Source organism: Chelonia mydas, chromosome 1 (assembly GCF_015237465.2).
Source record: "Chelonia mydas isolate rCheMyd1 chromosome 1, rCheMyd1.pri.v2, whole genome shotgun sequence".
Taxonomy (NCBI): Eukaryota; Metazoa; Chordata; order Testudines; family Cheloniidae; genus Chelonia; species Chelonia mydas.
This window is the reverse complement of record NC_057849.1, coordinates 318616363-318632545: the sequence shown is the minus strand read 5'-3', so window position 1 is coordinate 318632545 and position 16183 is coordinate 318616363. Positions and strand designations below refer to the sequence as shown.

Genomic DNA, 16183 nt, shown 5'->3' with positions numbered 1-16183 from the left:
TTTGATTGTCTGGCTTTTATTTTGTTGTGTTAGCTATAAAAATTCGGTTGTAAGCGTCTTGTGGCAGGGATGCAGAGTTAAATTCAGCCCTAGTGTCCATAAGTCACTGAGAAATATGTTAATTTTATCCTCAGTGTTTTGGAGGTCTTGCTAGAAAGAAAGGTATTCTTCTGTCTTGTCTTTCCTCTTTTTTGCAGACACATATTAATGAAATACTTACAGAAGGCTCAATGTGGTCTCAAAATCTAAAGAGGAACAAAAGGAGAACATTTGAAGTAGTATTCCTGTTACTTGTCTGTCTTTGTAATATTGTTAGATTTATCCAATAACTAAAGTTATATTGTTAAACTAGTACAAAAGTAGAAGATGCATCACCTGGGTTTAGGTTGACAAGGTCTTTGGAGATTGTGGAAGCATTTTTGGATGTGAATAGCCTGATGTGTTCAAAAAGGCAGCATTTGCATTCACCCAATTTATTCACTACTGTATGTGGTTCAGATGAGTGCTATCTTTCCTACTTCTTTCAAAAGTATGAACTTGGATAAATATATAGACAAGCTTGGTTTAACATTGATACTAGAGCTGGTAGGGAATTTTTCGATGAAACTTTTTTTGTCAAAAAAATGCTGATTTGTTGAAACTGAAACTATGGGAAACATACAGGGTTAGATGAAAGTTTCATCAAGAAGTTTCTCAGGTCTAAGGATGGAATTTCTAGAGGGAGAAAGACTGAGACGCACCACAGAATCACTGAGTAGTTAGGGCACTCATTTGTGGTGTGTTATCTGGGACCCGATTGGGAGCAGACACTTGAACACAGATCTTCCAGCCGCATCCCAGGGGAGTGTCCTGACCACCAGCCTGTTGGCTAGTCAGGGGTTTAGAGATCTCTCATCCTCTCCTGTTGGAGCTATTCTACTGTACGTATTTCAGAGCAGGGACTCAAATCCAGGTCTCCTGTATCCCAAGGTATATCTAAGAAAACAAGTAAGGAAAATTATAGATTTTCTTTATTGTTGTGTAATAAAGTGACTTTAGGTTTCAGCAAAACAATATTGAATTCATGGGATTATTTGAATGTGCTGAATAATTAAGGGACTTGACTTAAATATTACATCTACTGCATTTTTTAAAAGACAATGTTCTAAAGTAATACTGTACTCAGTTAAAATGCAAATAAGTGCTATTGCCTTCTCGCATAAGGTAACACATTATATAGTTCTGTTTTCCTTTGTCACATTTCTTAGTTTTTGTGTTTTTAAATTACATTGTTTTTAATATCAAAAGTACGTAAACACTGGACTGGTTAACTTAATTTACCATCTTGTATTGTTTGCATGCAAATTTGTTAATCTGATGTTGATGATTTACTGTTACAGTGAATGACATGCATGCTGACGTTGTCTTATGTGAACAGATGTTTATATCTGTTTGGTTAGAGGAGTCAGTTCTACTGCACAGCCTCTTTTTGCACTTAGTTTAAATATAGAGTTTGTAGTTTTTTAGGAAGCTGTTCTGCAATGTTAGAGAGTGGTATCATACTCTTCTAAAATGTAAATGCTTGTATACTAATAAAGTGCTTGCTTTTGTCAGCCCAATCATAGAAAATAGTCCCCAGCTCACTTGGCTAACAGAAATAGGGGAAAAAAATTTTACCTCAGAATCAGAATGTCCCTTCCTGTATCTGAATAATTCCAAAAGAAGAGGGGGAGAGAGAGCTGTCACGTTTATTATGAATGCATTTCACACTACTCACTATTAATCTTTTCTTTCTGTCTTTCCTCCATTTTTCTAGAATTTCCTGTATAAGTACATCATTCTGGTTTTTTACACTTCATTGGTATAATTGGTATAATTTCATTGGTATAATTTCCCGTATAGGTACATCATTCTGGTTTTTTACACTTCACTGCAAAAAATGTAGGGATGCTCTCTTGACACTATACTCTTAGGCTGAGATTTTTCAAAGGCACTGACGGGAGTTAGTTGCCTAGCTCTCACTGAAATTCAATGGGAACTGCCAGTGAGCTCTCTTGAACTTTTTTGAAAATAACCACTTTGATATATATTTCCTCACTGGAAGATAGATGTAGATTAATTAAATATTTCAGTGTTTTCTAGGAAGCGCTTTCAGTCCACGTACCTGTGATGCATGAGCTTTCTAACATTATCTTTTTGAAAATTTTTTAGAAAATGTAGAAGATAGTACTGATGAAGATGCCCCACTGCACAGCCCTGGAGCAGAAGGAAGGTAAGAGAGCTCTGTAAATTGTATAACTTGCCTTGTTTCCAGAAAACTAAATGCAACTTCTTTTCTTTTACTAAGTCATTATTGATCCATTAGAAAATATTTTTTATACTGGTGTCTTCTCATTTTACCCACAAATTCAGCCCAAAAAAAAATTGTCAAAGGAGTAAAGAAAAAATACTTTAGTTCTGCAAAAATGAATTGGTGTCACTGTTCTCCTTTTAGTTCCTTGTCTTCAGACCTCATGAAGCTTTGTGGTGAAGTCAAGCCCAAAAGCAAGGTAAGACACACTGTGGTAATAACACTTGTAAAGCACTTTCTTTGAGAGTCATGTATGGTTCTTCTACAAACATTAATGAAATAAGTCTCACAACAACACTGTGACACAGTGAAGTATTGTTCACTTCACTTTAAAGCAGATTAATTAGGAGTCAAGTTCCCCTCGGTAAAGTGACTGTAAGTGGCATTATAGGATTTCATGTGTCTCAAAATTTCCAGATCAGATTTGTTCAGTTTTGGGGAAAAAATGTTTTCTTCTATTGCCAGCACCCCAATTCAGCACAGCACTTAACTATGGTGTCAAAGAGTCATAAGCACAATGTGAATTAAGCACATGTTTAATGTTAAGCATTTGCTTACGTGCTCTGCTGAATCAGGGCCTTAGTCTGTGGTTGGAGAAGTGTTATTGAGGGTATAATTTGGCCTATAGGATCTTAATTACAAGTGGTGATGCATTAGGAAAAAAGGAACCAAGTCTGACTTTCAGATGCCAGGTAGAGTTTGAACAAATTTGGTCTGGAAATCATTGATCCAAAATAAGCGTGGAGCCACCATTTTTATAAAGTGACTTCTCAGATTAGAGCTGCATTTTTAAAATTAGACATTCCTTCCTTGAGATGAACTCAAATACCTCAGAACAAAAAAAGAGTTTGAAATACGTATTTCAAAAAGTTCTCTATATTTTAAGAATTTCTCCTTTTCTCATTTTAAAACATTCTGAAGGTTTTTTTTAGACAGTAGAAATAAAAATTGGTGTAGTAGTTTTAGTATTCTTGGTAATTAAAAACTTTAAGAAGACAACTGTATAGAAGTTATATTCCTCAAATGTTGTCAGTAAAGATGCACAACTACTGGGCCCTTTTTAAGGTCTAAGCTAGTTTGAAGTACAGCTCCATTCTTTGTGCTCATTACTTTTCTGATCTTCAAGATGTTCACGTTGTATAGTGGCTGTCAGTCGCACAACAGCTGCAGCTTCTCTTTCCAAATGTTGCACACACCAACGCTTCTCTGTGTCAGAGATGCAAAGTGATCATTTAGTACAGAAAAAGTTGTTTTATATTGGAACATTTCCTATGCTTTTAGGCCATTCTTCAACAAAGCGCATTCCTCGGTGCTTTACTAAATATGGATGGGATTACCATGTGCTTACAATTAAACATGCTTTGTTGAACTGGGTGCTGTAATGAGGTGGCCTGCCTCTTTAAGGGCCGGAGGCATGGAGCTGGCCAGCGCCATACAGTTAGTCCTGCTGCCTCACTTGGGATGAGATGTGGGGTTTAATTAGTGGAACCAGTTGGGAACAGGGAAGGGGATTCCCCTATATAAAGCATCAGGAAGCTGCAGAGTGGGGGTTGCTCAGGGAGAGACAACCAGAGTGAAGGTAGAGTAAGAGACTTCAGCAAGGATCTGCCAAGGCAGGAATGGCTAGTGGGAGCAAGTAGACTCCAGCAGGAAACCCTGACTTTTCAGAGAAAAGGCTCCAGGAAGGAAAGGCTTGGGAGATACCCAGCCAGAAAACTGAGAGTATGTACTTGATGGGGATTTGAGAACTTTTATTTTTGATATTAATAAATCCAGCCTCAGAGAGGGGTGTTGCTGAACTTCAGAAGAGTTTGTTTTGCTAATTTGATTAAGAGATCCCTGAAAATTTGGGAAATGAAGGCAGTACCTCAGCACAGCAACCTCTGGCCACGGTTGCTCAGGGGATGCTCAGGATGCAGCAGTTACAGAGATTTATTTATTTCACACCATCTCCTTCCCTTTGTAACATGGACAGGTGACTGCACTTGTCATCATGTCAAATAACTATTTTATGCTGTTGAAACTTGACCAAGGTCCCCATACTGCTCTCATTGAAGCCAACTAAAAAGATTAAAAGCAAACTCCATGATTTAGTTTCCAAAGATAGTTGACAGTTAAGTATAACTGGTGTAACTACTGAACAGTAAAAATTAAGAATGCGCTTAAAAATATATCACTGACACACTCTATCAATGCTCTTATGTTTAAAAAAGAGTTGATTGTTTGTTTGTTTATTTTAAATCCAGGCCCGCCGGAGGACCACTACTCAGATGGAATTGTTATATGCAGATAGCAGCGATTTAGCTTCTGAGAGTAGTGCAGCAGACACCATATTGCCTGGCCCTCTTACACCTGTTGCAGAAGTGCAAGAGAGTGGGATGCATACCGATACAAGTGATACTTCTGCTAGGGAAAGGGACCTCATTCCCCCACCATCTGGCTTACCTTCTAAAATAGGCAGCATGTAAGTTTGGCCAAGCTGTACTAACGACCTTTTGCTTTTGAAAAACGCATGTTGCCAGTTTCTTGTAATCTCTGATTTTGAATTTTACAAAGGGGGACAATTGATTTTAGACTAACCAGGTAGTATTCAGAAATCTGTTCCCTCTGTCTCCACAGCCGCCCCATGCAGCATACATATGCTGTTGTAATTAATATATTTTGAGACATTTTTAAGTAACTTTCTTTAGCTAAGCTACTTTAGGTTTGTTTGTAAATAGTGGATGCAATCATTTGGTACCATGGATGCTTCTGTTTTGTTAGTGATGTGTGAAATGCAAATTCTAGAGGGAAAAATCTTTTCAGAAATGTCAACAAGACCTTAAAAAGAAACACATTGTAAATCCAAAGTAAAGCATATTAGAACAAAGCAACCTAATGTAAACTTAAATTTTGTAGTTAATAATAAAGGTCAGAGTCCTAATGACTTGGGGCGGGGGGACTTAAGATGTATTCCGCGTTTCCGGTGTTTAAAATGGAGCAGTCTAAATTTACAGTAAATAATAAAAACCTTATCTATTTTAATAATAGTGTATGATCAAAAAACAACACTGTAAACATACATCTGAGTTCCATTGGTGCCTTTCCAACTATAGTACACTTTAGCTGAAGAATAGTTTTTAATCATTGTAATTACTTAATAATAACTTAATTTTATTTAACAATTTTAATTTTGGGGACATAAATCTTTTCTCACTTCTTATATACTGAAATTACTGTTGTTTTCAGCCATTCACAGGCAGGGAACTTTTTGCTTTTTAGATACTAACCCCACATTCTGTCACATGTAAGCTGAATGCACTTGCCACATTCAATAATATGAAAAAATATAGCTGACAAGCCCCATAGCTATCTTTAGGTTATAGATGCTGAAGTAAGGCATTTTTCACCAGGTCCCATCTGTCCTGTTCCCTTCAAACTATTACTTTTTTCATGGAAGCCTTCACTGTTAAGTGTACACTTGCTTTTAGTTTTAAGTTTCAGATTTTTCTAGCATGCGCTTGAGGTGGCAGAAATAAACAGTAAAACACTGCTGACAGCGATTGTTAACATATGCTGATGGCTTCATTACCTTTACAAGTAGAATATGCTCAGAAGGAATGCTACTGGTGATGCAGAGGGGGGAATGATGATCAGGATAGGCTGAGAAACCTGCTTGTTTCAGCATTTAGTGTGTGAGATGAGACTGTTGGAGCTCCAAGATTTAATAACATCAAGGGGTTATGACCTGGCATCCAACGTTCAGGTAATATCATCTTTTTGCTTCACTGCATCTTCTAAATTGTATCCATTATGAAAAATAATTAGCAATGAGGCAAAATAAAATTATCTAAATTCAAACTTTGGAAGCATTGAGCCTCTGTAGTAAATTGTTCTGCTCAGGAGTGGACTTCACTTATTTCTGTATTTTATTGATCATACTTTAGCAGATGAGTTATAAAACTTTTTGTCTCAAACAGTTCTTAGTGACTTCCACATTGTAGGTATCTGTTTAATACTCTCCCTCCTTTAGAACTTATATTAATTTACTTTCTACATTATTAAAATTTTTCCTTGTTACACTTCCAGGTTATTGCTGATATTTGTTGTTGAAACAAGGTTCCCTCTTATAATCCATCTGTTCTTCTGACTGGATCCTGCAGTAAAGTTGCAGTGCCAACTCTGTTGCATCAAAATAGTTCCTATCACAGCAGAACGGGAGGTTATTACTTCTTTGTAGGGTCATGGAGCTGAAATAATAGTGGGGTAGGCAAGGGAAACTATCTATAAGAGAGAGCTCTATAATCTACAATAGTAGGAGAAAGCAAAAACATCTTGTAAATTATTTCTTTCTGTAGATGTTCACTTCCTGCAGTTTCCCTGAAAAAAAGTCCCTTTTGAGAGCTCAAGCCAGCTCTCATTGAAGTGATGGACTTTTTCCATTTTTTCAGAGTAAAAATCCAGCCCTAATTCAATACCTTATTAATACCACAGTGTCATAGATAAATATCCAACTATTCTTTTAAAATTGGATTATTTAGATGCAGTACCCCACATGTCTGCAGTACGGTGCTGTTTGTTTTGGTAAGGCCTTGTCTACTTGGAAAGTTACACCAATTTAACTTAAATCTGTTTTTAACTGGCTTAGTTAAACGGGTGCAAGCCCCTTCATGAGCACTCTTTCAGTTCAGCTTGAGTGAGTTATTTCAGTTTATCTTAAACTAATTCCTAATAGGCTTAAACTGAACTGAAATAAGCCTGGTTTAAACCAAGATGAGGGGGTCCACACAGCCTTTTGCAGTGGTTTAGCTAAATCAGTTTAAAAATCACACTCTAAGTTAAACTAGTGCAGCTTTCTTGTGTAAGCAGGACATAAGTATATAGGAATGGATTCTGATCTTGGATATTAAACACCAGCAGTGATGTCAAGCATAAAGCCCTCATTTCAGAACTGGCCCTCATGATGTAGTTGTCTGCTGTACTGAAAACTTTAAGGGTATGTCTACATTGTAGAATAGGTGTGTTCTTAATTCAGGTTAAAACATCAATGAAGGCACAACAAACTCAGTTCTGCAGCTCAAGTTAAAGCCTATAGGGGAGCCTGTCGTTGAACTTGAGCTGCCACACAAGTTAAAATGCTATTTTAACCAGAGCTAACTTGAGTTAAAAACACACCAGTTTAGTCTCTAAGGTGCCACAAGTACTCCTTTTCTTTTTACGAATACAGACTAACACGGCTGTTACTCTGACACCTTGTTTTGCAATGTAGATATAAGAAACATAAGAATGGCCATACTGGGTCAGATCAGTGGTCCATCAAGCCTGATATGCTGTCTTCCAACAGTGGCCAATGCCAGATGCTTCAGGGGGAATGAACAGTCAAGGGCAATTATCAAGTGATCCATCCCCTGTTGTCCAGTCACAGCATCTGGCAGTCAGAGGCTTAGCCATCTTGGCTAATAGCCCTTGATGGACCTGTTCTTCCTGAACTTATCTAATTCCTGATCCTGTGTGCCATTTAGGACTAAATGCTTCTCCCTTTGTGGGTTCCAGGACTAGCTGTTCCAAGAAGCAATCATTAATGGTGTCTAGAAATTTTATCTCTGCATCCCGTCATGAGCTGACATGTACCCAGTCATTATAGGGGTAGTTGAAATCCCTCATTATTATTGAGTTTTCTATTTTTGTAGCCTCTCTAATCTCCCTTAGCATTTCACAGTCACCATCATCATAAGGTGATCAGTAATATATTCCTACTGCTGTACTCTTGTTATTCAAGCATGGAATTTCTGTCCACAGAGACTCTGTGGTACAGTTTCATTCATTTAAGTTTTTTACTATATTTGACTCTGCTTTCATTCACATACATTGTCACTTTCCCACCAGCACGACCTACTCTATCATTCCTATATGTTTTGCACCCTGGTATTACCATGTCCCACTGATTATAATTGTTCCAACAAGTTTCTCTGATGCCTATTATATCATTATCCTCATTTAATACTAGGCACATCTTGATATTTAGGCTTCTTGCATTTATATACAAGCATTTATAAAATTTGTCAATATTTAGTTGTCTGCGTTCATGTGATGTAACTGAATGGAACTTTTTCATTTGACTGTTTCTCTTCAGCCTATACTCAACTTGTATCCTCTCCCCTTTTCTAAGACATAGAGAATCCCTTTTAGTAGATCCTCTCCTAAGGGACCTCTCCGTCTGAACAGTGTGCTCCTCTGCACCTGTCGGCTTTACATGCCAGCAATCTGATTCTGTTGTGGTTTAGGTGGAGTGTATCCTTCCTGTATAGGCTCTTCCTTTCCCCAAATGTTGCCCACTTCCTAATAAACCTAAAACTCTCCTCCGTCCAGCATCATCTCATCCACTCATTGAGACCTGTGGTTCTGCTTGTCTAACTGGCCCTACACATGGAACTAGAAGCATTTCAGAGAATGCTACCATGGTGGTTCTGGATTTTAGGCTCTTACCTCGCAGCCTAAATTTGATCTCCAGCATCTCTCTCCTATCTTACCCTACATCAGTGGTACCTACGTGTGCCACAGGCTCCTCCCCAGCACGCCACATAAGTCTGACATATCCTCAGATTATACAAAATCTCATCTGACTTTAAAAAAAAACTGAAAGCTTCAAGCCCTCATAATTGTACAGAAATCCTTCCAAATGCGAACCAAGGGTAAACCAATGCAATGTTACCTTCCTGAGTCTCCAAGCAGCCTGAATTAATGGCTCAGAGAGGTGTGGGACTCCACAGTTCCTATTTATCTCATTGGAGAGTCAGTTACAATGACGCTTTGATGTCAACATTAATTGTTGCATTGGTGATCCTTTTAGTGGATAGGAAGGGTTTGGGAGGGAGGTTTGGGGAGTGAGAGTTGGAAATTGCTGCAGTGAAGGAAATGCGGAGGAGAGGCACAATTACAAGGAACAGGGAAAGAGACAGAGAAGGAAGAGGGTGGGAAGAAACTAAAGACAGAAATAACTATGGTCCAAAGAGGGAGCATATTATTTCACTTCATGATACTGAATATGACAATGAAGAACTTACTAAATAATAAAAAGAACGAGGAGTACTTGTGGCATTTTAGAGACTAACAAATTTATTTGAGCATAAACTTTCGTGGGCTAAAACCAACTTCATCGATTGCATGCAGTGGAAAATACAGTAGGAAGATAGATAGATATAATAGATATAGATATATATATACACACACAGAGAACATAAAAAAATGGGTGTTGCCATACCCACTATAATGAGAGTGATCAGTTAAGGTGAGCTATTATCAGCAGGAGAAAAAAAAAACCTTTTGTAGTGATTATCAGAATGGCCCATTTCCAACAGTCGACAAGAAGGTGTGAGTAACGGTAGGGGAGGGAAATAAGCATGGGGAAACATCTCTAAGATACAACCTCATTTGCTCCAACTCCTCAGACAGAGACAAACACCTACAAGATCTCTATCAAGCATTCTTACAACTACAATAGCCACCTGCTGAAGTGAAGAAACTGATTGACAGAGCCAGAAGAGTACCCAGAAGTCACCTACTACAGGACAGGCCCAACAGAGAAAGTAACAGAATGCCACTAGCCATCACCTTCAGCCCCCAACTAAAACCTCTCCAACGCATCATCAAGGATCTGCAACCTATCCTGAAGGATGATCCCTCACTCTCACAGATCTTGGGAGACAGGCCAGTCCTTGCTTACAGACAGCCCCGCAACCTGAAGCAAGTACTCACCAGCAACCACACAACAAAAACACTAACGCAGAAACCTATCCTTGCAACAAAGCCTGTTGCCAACTGTGTCGACATATCTATTCAGGGGACACCATCATAGGGCCTAATCACATCAGCCACGCTATCAGAGGCTCGTTCACCTGCACATCTACCAATGTGATTATATGCCATCATGTGCCAGCAGTGCCCCTCTGCCATGTACATTGGCCGAACCGGACAGTCTCTAAGTAAAAGAATAAATGGACAAAAATCAGATGTCAAGAATTGTAACATTGAAAAACCAGTCGGAGAACACTTCAGTCTCTCTGGTCATTCAATTACAGACCTAAAAGTCGCAATACTACAACAAAAAAACCTCAAAAACAGACTCCAACGAGAGACTGCTGAATTGGAATTAATTTGCAAACTGGACACCATTAACTTAGGCTTGAATAGAGACTGGGAGTGGATGTGTCATTACACAAAGTAAAACTATTTCCCCATGCTTACTTTTTCCCCCTACTGTTACTAGCACCTTCTTGTCAACTGTTGGAAATGGGCCATCCTGATTATCACTACAAAAGGTTTTTCTCTCCTGCTGATAATAGCTCACCTTAACTGATCACTCTCATTATAATGGGTATGGCAACACCCATTTTTTCATGTTCTCTGTGTGTGTGTGTGTGTGTGTGTGTGTGTGTGTGTGTGTGTGTGTGTGTGTGTGTGTGTGTGTGTGTGTGTGTGTGTGTGTGTGTGTGTGTGTGTGTGTGTGTGTGTGTGTGTGTATATCTTCCTACTGTATTTTCCACTCTATGCATCCGATGAAGTGGGTTTTAGCCCACGAAAGCTTATGTTCAAATAAATTTGTTAGTCTCTAAGGTGCCACAAGTACGCCTTGTTCTTTTTGCTGATACAGAGTAACATGGCTACCACTCTGAAACCTGTTACTAAATAATAGTAATGAATAGTTTAGATACCATGCATAAGCCAGATTCCATCCTTGACCTTTTTGTGCAAGCATTCCACTAACATCAGTGGGTGTTCTGCTGTGGATGGGAGGGAGGATGAAGTTCAAAATTTATGCTCCTGCCCACCGATCATAACTAAAATTAGAATTCCTTGTTCCCCATTGATTGAGCTTGACACCTCTGCTCCAGCTATTAAAATTACTTCAGTTAATTTATTTTATTGATAATGTCAATGTACTGCTATAAATGTCTCTGATCTCTGGCCCATGATGTATTTTGGAATTCTTTTTTTAAAAAAAAATAAAATGGGCATATATTATATTGGTATTGAAATATGAGGCTTCTAAGAACAAATTTAAAGAGTGGAGCCAGTGAAACTCAAGAGCTGTCGGATGTCCATGAACCAATGATGATGATAAATAAAAATATCATGAGATCTAACAAATTCTATATTGAGACTAACTCTGAGTGGTAGAACTGGAGCATGAATATTTTAACAAATACTGAAAGATAAGATAATCTTCCCTGTTACCTTAGCTCTAAACAGTCATCTCTGATGGAAAAGAAAATATCTGAACCTTCACCTTTAACAAAGAGAAAGGCCTATGAGAAAGCAACAGAAAAGCCAAAGGCGAAAGAACATAAACAGTAAGAATTTTGGGGTTTTTTCCCCTCTTTAAGCTATTAAGCTTTTGGAAAATATTCTTGAAGAATAATAGATTTGTGTAACATTTTTTTTCATTCTAGGTTAAATTTTTAATGGTGGCTGTGAAATTATTATCCACTATTAGGTTCCTGTGTTTGTTTTATAATGGTATTCTTCTATATTCATGCAACTTGGTGTCAGCACTCTGAGAGAGAGTCCTCTTGAGTATTTGCAAATGATTTATTTTTTAAAAAGTCTTAAATGTCTGAGAAAAGCTGCATTTGAAGAACTCCTTCATTTTACATATGCCAATTTTTTCTGCATAGGGCTTTCACTATTTAAAGTAAACTGATTGAATTTCATGCCATCTTGTGGCCAGCAACGGTTTTGTAGCTGTATGGTGGTTACATTCTCCGGTAGTGCATGTAAACTGCATTTCTTGTTTAGGAAAATAGAATCTAATACATTGTTTGAGGCATGTTTCATTTAACCTCTCTAACATGTCATAATCTATTAAAGAAGATGTTCTTTTTTTCTTATAGCTCAGATTCTGGAACCTCAGAGGCTAGTCTGTCACCTCCTTCTTCCCCACCAAGCCGGCCCCGTAATGAAATGAATGTTTTTAGTCGTCTTACTGTTTCTCAGGGAAACACATCAGTTCAGCAGGATAAGTAAGTCACAAAGGGAAGCTTCAGACCCCTACCAGCAAGTTGCAAAGCATACTCAAGTCATCAATGTAGCAGTCCATTAAATGCCTTGGCTTTTCCTGTGAGAGAGAGAGAGAGAGATACTATTGCTACATTTCATGAACTTTCTAAAAGGGAGTTTAAAACTTTTCTGGAAATGTTTTTCACATATTGCCAAAATTGAAGAAAATCAATTTCCTGCTGAACCTTATTCCCTATTTTATAGCTTATCTCCTGTACTTACTATTTTCCTTTAACATGAGTCAAAATGCTTGAAAGAGCTATAGAATTTGTAAGTGTGTGTGCGCGTGTGTGTGTGTGTGTGTGTGTTTGTGTGTGTGTGACTATATATGTTTATATTTGAAATTAGGATTTAGTTAACAATTTAGGAAATAGTGCTTCTGATAATTATTCAGCTACTCTTTTAGCATGGCTGAGAGAGCTCTCCAAAATAGCCCCTGTAGGGTGATTTGCTGGAATAGCTATAGTGCAGCAGTTTAGCAATAATCCTAATTATTTAATGGACTGCATTCCGTTGAGGCAATTTGGAGAATTATTTTGAAGAAATAGAACTAGTTTCTTGACACTGAAGACATCTCCTTTGCTAAAAATCTCATTAAAACTAGTGATCGCATTGAGTTGAGCCAGAATCTTCATTTCAAGATTTCAGGACTGACAGTACTGCCACATGGTGCTTATTAACTCTAACTCAACAATGGAGAATCAACCTTTGATTTTGATTGTAGCATTTTGAGGGATTGCTTTAATCCTTTTTTTTTAACGTTATTTCTATTTAACTTTGGGGTTTCAGTGACTTGGAGAGTCACAGCACACCAAGTAGTTGCTTGCAAGGCTTCCAGTAGTTTAAAACTGCTTGTAACTCCCTAATCCCAACTAAGTTATCTGAGTATCTTATCACTAACCTGATGTAACGTTATCAGAGGCTTCTTTTTTTACCTTGAGCTGTAGTAACCATGACTCTTTGTATTTTCTATTATCTGACTATGAAATCAAACTCGAATTACTGAACATGTTTGATTTGCATTAAAAATGAAGGACATAGTATCCTTTTATTATTTTAAGGCATACTGCAGATATAGATCTTGGTTTTGGAGGGAGGCGGTTCTAAAACATTTTGGGGGTCAGAAAGTGAAGGATTTTGAACTTGTCCGATCATTTGCAAACTGCTGAGCTTGGTTCAATAAAGACTGAATCATCTTGACATTTTATATTTAAGAATGTAAGCAATCTGCAAAATTTTTAAGTGTGTTTCTATAATAAACAGACACTGACAGGTTTAGATTTTTCTCTTTAAATATTTGGTAGAATTAGTATCACATGCAGGGTCAAATTGTATCCATCTCATTTTTCTTCACTGCCTACTTCTATAAGAAATACTGTATTGGGGAAATAGGAAGTGGCTACACAGTATTCTTCAGCTTCTTGATACGAGACACTTCATGAATTTAACTTACCCTGAGAGAGCCATTTTAATGTTCATCCCCAATGTTGTACCTGATGTAAAGCATAAACTAAGAAGCAATGCTATGTGCAGTAAGTAAATGTGCACTGCATTTCTGAGTCAGCCATGCTGTTGTTTGTTCTTCTCATATGGAGACTTTACCCTGCTGATACCTGTATTCTTTCTCCTCGCAATCTCCTACCACTGTTCATTATAGGTCTGATGAAAGTGATTCCTCTCTGTCGGAGGTACACAGGTACTCTCTTTCTCTTTTCCATCCTTCTGGCCTCTTGTTGATGTTCTTAATGCCTTTACTCCGGTTATTAAGTAATCTCATTTTTGCTGCATGCTCTTTTTTGATACCTCCCGCAATACATGTATGCTGTGTACCTTTTCATTTATTCCTTTTTTGCAAGAAATTAAAATATTTGTTTTATTTTGTCCAGCATGTCCTTTTTGTTTTTTAGAGAAAATCGGAGGTCAATTGTTTCATAGGGTTTTGTTTTTTTTAATCAAGCATGTTTAAAAAAAATATCAGTGGCAAACTTTTTTTTAGGTTTTAGCTTATTAGCTAAAAGTTATATTCCAGTGTATGTTAGTCCGTGGTATCTACTGTCTTACTGCCAATACTCAAAATTGATTAAGAGATGGAAGAATGTTATAGCTCAACATATTTCCACCCTTGTTTGATCCAGAAACATGGAACAGGGTTCTGAGAAGAAACAGCTGTGACTTGTAATGTGGCTACTCTGTATAAAAACTACAGAACATATCCAGAGAGAGGCAGTGAAAAGGCTAATAACCTTATAGTGTTGGTGGTAATAGCATTTACAGCATTTTTCATCCATAAATCTCAAAGCGCTGTTGCAAAGGTAGATAAATGTCCCTGAGGTGCAAAGATGTTGGATGAATTGCCCAAGGTTACAAATCAGAGGCAGACATAGGAGTAAATTGTGGGTCTCCTGGCTCTGACAGTGCTGAATCATGCTGCCTTTAAAACATTAGGTCTGTTTAGTTTGGAAAACAGAAGAGTTAGAGGTATATAAGATATTGAAAGCCATAGAGAAGTTTTATTGGTCATATCTATACTCTTTGCTATAAGGGCAAACATAGTACCTATCTTTTAAAAGGAAAACAAAGAGGACTTGGGGAATTATAGACCAATTGCCCTTACTTCTATACCTGGAAAGATACTGGAACAAGCACTTGGAGGATAATAGGGATATAAGGAATAGCTAACATGGATTTGTCAAGAACAAATTATGCCAAACCAACCTAATTTCCTTCTTTGACAGTGTTACTGGCTTGATGGGTGGGAGGAGAGCAGTAAATGTGACGTGAGGCCTGAACTGGAGCACTGTGTCCAGTTCTGTGCACCACACTTTAGGAAAGATGTGGAGAAGTTGGAGAGAGTTCAGAGGATAGCAACAAAAATGATAAAAGGTTTAGAAAACGAGACCTAGGAGGAAAGTTTAAAAAACAACAACTGTACGTGTTTTGTCTTGAGAAAAGAAGATTGAGGGGGGACTTGATAAGTCTTCAAAATATGTAAAGGACTTTTATAAAAGAGGACAGTGATGAATTGTTCTCCATGTCCACTAAAGGTAGAACGAGAAGTAATGGCCTTACTCTGCAGCAAGGGAGATTTGGGTTAGATCTTTGGAAAAACTTTGATTATGAAGGTAGTAAAGATCTGGAATAAGCTTCCAAGGGAGGCTGTGGAATCCCCTCCATTGAACGCTTTAAAAAACAGGTTGGACAAACATGTCAGGGATTGTTGGTCCTGCCACAGCACAAGGGGCTGGACTTGATGACTTCTCAAGGTTCCTACATTTCTATGATTCTATAATATCTGACCCAGAGAACATTCTATGAAATTATAATTCTGCAAATTTAATACAGATAAAGGGAAATACCTTTTTACATAATGTGTCACAGGGGATGACTGAGGCAAGTATATTAGTAAAATATTAGACATGAATAAGAATTTATATGACTAAAAATAGCCTCTGCAGTAACATGAGAGGATAACATTACAAAGGCTGCAAAACATAAACTACCCACCATCTAGGAACAGTAAGAAGTTTCTCCCCGTGGCAGACCATTGCTTAATGAACAGCATTGTGGAATTATATACCTTCCTCTGAAACATCTGGCATTGGATATTGGACAAAGTGGGATGATGGTTTTATTACAATGTGGCAATTCATATTTCCCAGGGTGGTGCGTTTAATCCCTAAAAATGGTAGTATGATCTGATACTGTGTGGACAGACCCTAGCACTGTCACAGAGCCCTGTTGAAGTTACTGGGGTTCCACAAGGACATGTAGTTGCAGGACCGAGGGTTTAGGTAGCTAATAATGATCATTCAATGATAA

At 37.8% G+C, this 16183-nt stretch overlaps 1 protein-coding gene across 14 annotated transcripts in view; it reads left to right on the top strand.

The window, feature by feature from the left end:
* The window catches only part of KIF21A (kinesin family member 21A), a 165434-nt gene that overhangs the window by 123403 nt on the left and 25848 nt on the right, over positions 1-16183 (top strand). For 4 of the 14 annotated variants that reach the window (XM_037889107.2, XM_037889112.2, XM_037889109.2 and 1 more), the window contains 6 exons: positions 2191-2251; positions 2474-2528; positions 4576-4793; positions 11548-11658; positions 12199-12327; positions 14022-14060. In XM_037889107.2, the coding sequence (XP_037745035.1) occupies positions 2191-2251; positions 2474-2528; positions 4576-4793; positions 11548-11658; positions 12199-12327; positions 14022-14060 (613 nt within the window). The remainder of the gene's footprint in view (positions 1-2190; positions 2252-2473; positions 2529-4575; positions 4794-11547; positions 11659-12198; positions 12328-14021; positions 14061-16183) is intronic. The other 10 variants (XM_037889118.2, XM_037889113.2, XM_043551302.1 and 7 more) reach the window with 4 other exon arrangements.